Raw genomic sequence first — 7,861 nt, 5'->3', positions numbered from 1 at the left:
CAACTCAGTCGATTCGGACCGAACGGTCGAGCTAAATCGACTCAGGCTGAGTCAATCAAACAAAAGTTTAAGACAAGTCACTCCTAACAATATATAGAGACGAGTAGGTTTTGACCAAAAGTCGAGTCAAGTTGCCTCGAGCTCATAGTCTAGTCAAGTTGCCTCGAGCTCATAGTCTAGCCAAGTCATCCCAAACTTAATGTTGAGATGACTCGGTCCGAGCTGAAGGTCGATATGAATTAACTTTTTTAATGTGTATTTTTTCATCGTAATCGATTAAGAATTCTGCAACTTGTGAAATTTTAATTTCATTTTTTTCTTGAGTGAATTTCAAATTCTTTTGTTAGTTATTTGAAATACTTCGTTAAAATTCTTTAATTTCTATTTTTTTTTTAATTTCACAATTCAGACAAGTCATTTTACTTCAATAAAATTTTAAATTGTCTAAACAAATGAATTAGTCTCTTAGATTGTCTTGTCCAAACACAACATAAGATAGGGCATGGGTCTACCTTCTATGCTTGGTCAGAGAATCCATAAACATATTTCGAATTAAAGCATTGGAGGAAGTGGATGCGTGGGTATTCCTTTGGGGAGCATGGTGAGCCATCATTGTGAAACCGAAAACCTATTTCTACTGGCCTAAAAGCACCGGTTTAAGAATTAGAATTATGCATGAAGTGACTGTTTTTGATTTATGATAGTCCATGGGAATTTCCTGGAGTGAAGAGAATGTATTGAAAATGTTAATGGCAGAAAAGTTGAGGGGTAGTCACTATAACATGTTAAGACGCAAGTGTTGAATATATATAATTTTATACAACCAAATGATCATATAGCCAGTCTCTCATAATCACATAAGCATGCTCAGCATCCACATCCTCTTCAGGAGATCCAGGCCGGTGAGCAAATCCGTGACCTCTACCGGGAAACACCACTACTTTGGAGTCCTCTCCAATTTTCTTCTGAATATTCTGGATTTCACTTACCACGCAAAGAGGGTCATTATCTCCTAAAATAAATAACACAGGAGCTTTTATATCAGAAGCAGCAATGGCATCCATCCTTGTTCCATAAAAGGAGATTCCAGCACCAAAACAAGAACCATGATCTTGGGCCAGCACCTTCAACACTTGGCCACCTCCAAAGCAGAACCCAACAACGCCAAGTTTCTTGGAAATCCCTGCAGCCATAAATTCATCAAACAGCCATTTTGTCCATCTGCTAATATCTTCTGCTATCCTCTCTGGGTTTTGTCTACCAATCCACTCTTCAAACACATCTGCCTGCTCCTTTGTCCAAGGATTTCCACGAAATAAGTCTGGAACTAGAATGCTGCAAATTTGTTTACAATCATAAAGTGAAAACAGCCACTAGGGAATCTTAATACGTTGTTGATAAGTATAGGAGTTGCGGAACATACTTGTAACCATTGCAAGCTACCCGATATGCAAAATCTCTAGTGAAAGAATCCTCAAAACCGAAAACATCAGAAAGAAGCAATAGGCCCGTTCCATTGTTATTTTTCACTGCCTTGAACAGATAAGCACGGATATTATCATCACCCTCCCCAATTGAAAGCTCCACTCCACTCACTAGTTCACATGCTTCATCATCTATCCCATCTTGCACATTCAGTAAGCTACATGATATTTTTGAGTCTGCACCATCTTGAACTGGTCTTGGAAGATTCAAATCGCACTTTTTCTGAAAACATGCTGAAGAATCGCACTTTTTCTAAGTACAAATCAATTAGCATATCAACCTTAAAATGATGGAAATGACACACCCATGGTTTTCTTACCTAACCAAGCATGGTTTTATTACAACAGCACATACAACTCTACCAATTTGAGTATTTTGAACAGAAATCATGTCAAAAAGGGGAGAAGAACAAAGGTTTGAGGGAGCGAATAACGTACAGAGGAGAGGAGAAACGGAAGTTGGGAAGAAACGGCACTGACGGCTGAGAGGCTTTGCTATGTTTATGTTTATTCCACCACAAACACAAACTGATCCTATGCTTGTCCTTACAATTGTTGACATCCTTCCACCAACTACCCCAAACCTCCAAGAGGAATGTACATAAATGCTTGGTTTCCAAGGTAGATATTTCATATTGCTTCTATCCTTTATATTATCCTTTTCCAAATCAAATAATACTGCTACATCAATATTTTTAATAATATAATTGCTTTTTCAATTTTATATTATGATATTTTTATTATTTCTAATTTGTTTATTTTCGTACTTTTTTAAGTTATTTTTTAGTTTTCAATTATACCGATAAATTATTACCGATTAAATCTTAAATATCTAATAAATATAATCATATATTCTTTGTTTTATGTATTTATAAATTCTAAAATAGATTTTTATTTAAGATTTTCTATATAGGTAAGACATCTATATGTCAGTATGTTGGTAATAATAATTTTAGTGCCAAATATGTTGGAGTTAATAGTTAGATTAAGAAGGAATAACCATAATAATATAATGGATAAGTAACTAATGCCGAGCAAGGCAATCCCATTAATCTTATCCTGTGTAAGGCCTTAGTTAGGCAGCCAGCGCATTTTATATCACATGGAACGTTGTGGCTAACATACTCTTGTGATGTACACTTTTTCAGTCTCCACCATTGGGGTTCGGTTAAAATAAGCATATTCTCTTACTCTCTCCCTTTCCAAAGCGTCCTTTTCGTAATCGTGGTGTCTTTCATTAGCGTCTCTGTGATCGTCCTCTGTTCTTCTCTGTTTCTCCACTCGCTATCTTCTTTTTTTTTTGTTTTTTTTTCCTTATTTATCTTTTACATTAAAAATCTTCTTGCTTCTTACCTGTTCGTCATCGAACGTTCTCCACCCAGAAACGATAAAATCCATTGCCCCAGTCAAAGGTAGTCAAAGGTCTGAATGGATCTGTGCGCTGTTCATGCGAAGAACCTTTTCCACACAAATTCGTTTTGCCTGAGACCAATTTCCTTCAATTTGGGAAGGAGAGGAGTTCCTTTCGGAGTTGTTGATGGACGAGTGTTCGAGATCACTGTTCTGAGGCCAAAGTTGTACCGTAGAGGGCTTCGCCCATTTGTTGTCAGCGCCACGGGCAAGAAGAATAATGACAACTCCTCCTCTTCTTCTGGTCCGTCAATTGCTTTAATTTCATATTTACATTCTTTTTTATAGTCAATAACTGCTTGTTTTCGACTTGGAAATTTCTTTCTGTCGTTTTATTCGTCTGAGATCACAATTACATATAGGAACATCGCATGCATGTCAATTGATTTAGGGTATCTTTGGGTGTTAGGGTTTGGAGAGGAAGGAAATATGGGTAATTTTTTTCATTTTTAATTATTGATAAATATTCTTTAATTTTATATATTTTATAAAATTAATGTGCTGTTATACGTTAATTGTTTGTTTACTTTTTACAAACAATAATAACTCTAAAAAATTATTTTTGCTTCCTTTTGTTCCTTGATTTAATTTTCTCCCTCAATTCCAAGTAATTTCTCCATGGAAATTGTAATCCTCCTTCTCTTACTAACTACAGGGGCGAAGCTTGCCTTACCTTTGGTGGCCCAAGTTCCCAGTTATTTATTATTTTTATACTTGTTTGGGGATTTTTTCTTTGTGCATCTTCCTATCCCTCCCCTGGAAATTCATTGAACCTAGGTCGATATTCTACGTCCCTTCCGGGGAACATAAATCAATTCTGGAAATAGCTTATGATTAGGATTTATTAATTTATTTTAACACTTTTCCATTTTTCTAATCTTTTTTCTTTCTTAAATATCTTCCAATCTTTTGCAAATTAAAGAAAATATGATTTCTATTTAACGAGATTCAACAAATGAAAGAACAGGTCCAGTCCAAAAATCAAGGATTTTGTTGCTTCTTTATCAAGTTCAGTCTAGAGCTCGCATCTTTCCGTGTGAGAGAAAGGTCTATGAAGAAATGACGAAAATGAGGAATGGCTATAGGTTATCCCTTTGTTTAATTTGTGATGTCAGTTTTAAAATTTCCAACTTGGGTGCTACAATGATGCTTTTATAATAGTTTTGCAGCTGTGTTGCATAAATTATGCCTTCTTACAAACTTGATGCGTATTTGTAATTTGAGAAAATAATTTATTAGAACTAAAAAAAATCAGTGATTTAAATTTGTTTGTTGGTGAACATGTTTGGGTGAAAAGATTACCTCGTGAGACATTTCTGAAGTATGGACAATATGAAATTCTAAATGTGATAGTTTCTTATATTCCAGTTTTGTGTACTTGGATTTAATTAAATACTCTGGCAGTGTCAATGATGTTTGCACTGTCATCCAATTATAGACTATCATGTATGGTAAGATTTTCTCTTACGTTTATTATAACTACTTTGGAAGTTATCCCATGATGAGTTCTAATTGGTTGACTGTGTAAAAATCTTTATTACATTCTTATGCTGCTATCTTTGTTGGACACTTGACATATTTTTTGTTCCTCTAAAGGTGCATTCTCTTCTTTTTGTTCGGAAAGGGTTCAGAACATATGATCTTATTATCAAATTGGTCTGTTATTTATATTTCTTTTACCAAGTTTTTCATGAATGGGAGTGATATTTATGACATACGCGAAGCAATTCTGTCTGGTGAAAACTACTTGGTCTTCTTTTGTACCGTCCTTATTGTTTCTTGGGTAGAGTTTGAAGACCACTTGTTGAAAATATATCGTAGACTAAGGATGGGAATTTGGATTGATCACTCAAATAAGTATTGATGTCATAGTAAAACCACACTACCTTATACCTTTTTTTCCATATTACTTATTTTTTTCATTGTATTATTTTCTCTTGATAATGATATGATTTTACTGGAGTTCATTTGTGAATATGTTGGTCATTACAGGCAATGATGATACTAGAGGAAACAGTTCTGCTGATGGTAACAAATCAGATAGCAACTCTGAGAAATGTCATCATGCTAATCGGGATTGGCGTGAGTTCAGAGCAAAGCTATATAGAGATGAGCTGGTGATGCATTCATTCTAAATGAAATCTATATGTAGCTCTTGCGTGCCATTTTTAAGTGGAGGGAATGAATTTCATGAATCTTTTTCTTTTTTTATGTTTTGATGATTGTCAACTTCATGAATCTCAAAAAAATGTTATTTCAAACATCTATTAGAACCACACCTGTACTTTGTTACAGTCATAGAAGCATGCTTAATACATTCAGAACCGTCTCCTCTTGATGAATTTGTCAACAATCTAGGACACTTGGTTGAGTCAGACAACTATCCTACACCTGTCCTGTTTACCCAACTAAAGATTTATATTGATGACCAGGTTTTAAGCCATACAGGCTTGATTAATACGCTTTTATTAGTATTCTTTTTTACTTGTTGGTACTTGCAATACTTTTAATTATTGATGTAGACACAATCATTTATGGTTTAGCATATGTAAGCAATGCAGTGATTTACTTGCACATTATATTTTGTTAATCGGTTTTCTTCACTTCATTAACAGAAAGAAATATCAGATACTGACACTCATAATCAAAGTGGAACTTTGCCCGATTCCAATCCTCTTGGAACACTGTGGGCTCATCCTATTCCTGTGCCTGAGACTGGCTGCGTGCTTGTGGCTACGGAAAAGCTTGATGGTGTTCGCACCTTTGAAAGAACTGTTATTCTCCTTCTCAGATCCGGAACTAGACATCATCAAGGAGGGCCTTTTGGAATTATCATTAACCGTCCTCTGCACAAAAAAATCAAACACATGAAACCTACAAATCATGATCTATTAACTACCTTCTCTGATTGTTCTCTGCATTTCGGTGGACCCCTTGAGGCAAGCATGGTTTTATTGAAAACAGATGAGAAGATGAAGCTTCCAGGATTTGAAGAGGTAATTCCTGGGCTATGTTTTGGATCTCGAAACAGTTTGGATGATGCTGCAGGGCTTGTGAAGAAGGGAATTCTCAAGCCTCAGGACTTCAGATTCTTTGTTGGTTATGCTGGATGGCAACTAGATCAGCTGCGAGATGAAATTGATTCAGACTATTGGTATGTAGCTGCCTGTAGCTCAAGTTTGCTTTGTGGGGCATTATCAGATTCTTCAGAGAGTTTGTGGGAGGAGATTTTGCTGCTAATGGGTGGGCATTATTCAGAATTGAGCCGGAAACCAAAGCAAGACATGTAGGTATTATGGTTTCAGATTTAGAGACAACTGAAGAAGGTGTAATCAGGATCATTTATCCTCCTTTCAAATAAGTAGATCTTTATTCTCTTTTCCCTCTCGGTTATTATAAGAGAAATTGTACCTTGCTGGGTTCTTGTAATTATACTTCGTTAGTATAGTTTGATGTAAGTATGAGAATAATTACGTTAGCTGCATTTTACAATATATTTCAGAATTTCATCTATAGCACAAAGAGCTCCAACAACCATTGAATTGGTATTTCCACGACCTATAAGCGCGGATGATAATGGAATCTGCACCCAACCGCTACCCAAAAACCCCGAATTAAAGAAATCGATCGGAGGTCGGATCAAATAAGTTAAGTCGAGCTTAATCGGTTTTCTTGGACGGTTTCTGATTCAATTAAATTTTTTTATAGTATTCGATCTGAGCAAGAATTTCTATAGAATTTATATTTGAAAGTTGCATGTATAATTTATCTTGTCTGCTTGTTCAAGTGTCCTTATGTCTGCATTTTAGGTTAATCGGTTTTGTCTGTATAATTTTCTATATTACTGAAGTGAAGACTGGATTACAAATTTCTTTATTTACAATACTCAAACTACTTTTGCTTTTGTGTAGCATCTGGTTTTTGTAGTGATTGTAATGTGTGTTGGGCTTGTGAGTTGTTGTATAATCCTTTTGGAAGAATTTGATAGTTCTATGAAAGGGAGTTCGAATAGAATTATTAAAACATTTTCCTGGAAAATTGTTCACAATTAACCTCATTATCTGGTGGTTACACATGTTCAGGAGTCAGTATCTGGTGGTTACACATGTTCAGGAGTCAGTATCTGGTGGTTCTATAACACATGTTCAGGAGTCAGTATCTGGTGGTTCTATAACACATGTTCAGCAGTCTTTTGAAAGGTATATAACCAATAAGTAATATATAGTGTATTTAAAGGATTAGTAATAACAAAATTTAGTACTAGTTTACCTTAATTTAGCCAAATATCAATAACAAAGTGTTCCACTAAGTATTATTATTGTTATCACTTTTACCTTGTATAAAACTACTTTTGACCATGAGTACATGCGTCTCTTATTAAGTACACAAAGTCTCTTAAATTCTTTTAAGGTTCAAGTGAGGACGCACAACGTCTCTTTCAAGTAAAAGTGCAGAAAACATCTTTAAGCTATATAATAAAAATTTATTGTTTGATTACAAGGTTTACACTCGTAATGGATATGAAATTATAGATTTTTTCTTACAAAAGTAGGCAAATTTGATAGACAAACTACGTGAATAAACAAATTTTAAAAAAATGAGGAGAGTAGGAAAGTCGTCTAGCCTTCATACAATTTCAAATAAAGAAGTCATACACTCTTTATATGACTTTTGTTTCTCGCTCAACACTCGGTCGACTTAAAAGTTGTTAGGCACACTCCCAACAACTTCTAATTTAATTTCATGAAAGTTGTTTAGGGGCAACTTGTAACAGAGCTGACCTCATGTAATCGAACTATCATATAAGTCCAGTTGAAACACATTATAACCATGCTAACCTTATGGAGTTCAAAACTTAATGAAGCATGTGAAGAGCTAAGTGGAGTATGTGGAGAGTTCGATGGAGAGTTGTTTTCTCCTGGACGATTTTTTATTGAAATCAAAAGTTGTCAACCCCCACCCAACAA

The 7,861-nt window shown here is 35.1% G+C and overlaps 2 protein-coding genes across 3 annotated transcripts; one reads left to right on the top strand and one right to left on the bottom strand.

Moving 5' to 3' along the window:
- Positions 1-731: 731 nt before the first annotated feature.
- LOC108333455 (uncharacterized) lies at positions 732-2,106 on the bottom strand. The gene is made up of 3 exons (XM_017568905.2): positions 1,923-2,106; positions 1,424-1,718; positions 732-1,335 (listed from the first exon to the last, which is right to left on the bottom strand). Exons 1-3 carry the CDS (start codon positions 2,044-2,046, stop codon positions 816-818), a joined length of 939 nt encoding a protein of 312 aa, XP_017424394.1. The 5' UTR covers positions 2,047-2,106; the 3' UTR covers positions 732-815.
- A 508-nt stretch (positions 2,107-2,614) lies between these two features.
- LOC108334294 (uncharacterized) lies at positions 2,615-6,416 on the top strand. Of its 2 annotated transcripts, none has more exons than XM_017570053.2 (3): positions 2,615-3,138; positions 4,887-5,011; positions 5,510-6,416. In XM_017570053.2, the coding sequence occupies exons 1-3, from the start codon at positions 2,913-2,915 to the stop codon at positions 6,182-6,184; spliced, it is 1,026 nt and encodes a 341-aa protein (XP_017425542.1). In that variant the 5' UTR covers positions 2,615-2,912; the 3' UTR covers positions 6,185-6,416. The 2 variants fall into 2 exon arrangements, with proteins under 2 accessions (XP_017425542.1, XP_052727273.1); XM_052871313.1 differs by lacking the exon at positions 2,615-3,138 and adding an exon at positions 3,869-3,979.
- Positions 6,417-7,861: the final 1,445 nt, after the last annotated feature.

This window comes from Vigna angularis, chromosome 11, assembly GCF_016808095.1.
Source record: "Vigna angularis cultivar LongXiaoDou No.4 chromosome 11, ASM1680809v1, whole genome shotgun sequence".
NCBI lineage: Eukaryota > Viridiplantae > Streptophyta > Magnoliopsida > Fabales > Fabaceae > Vigna > Vigna angularis.
Note: the sequence above shows the minus strand (reverse complement) of the source record. Positions and strands in the feature narration are given on the sequence as shown.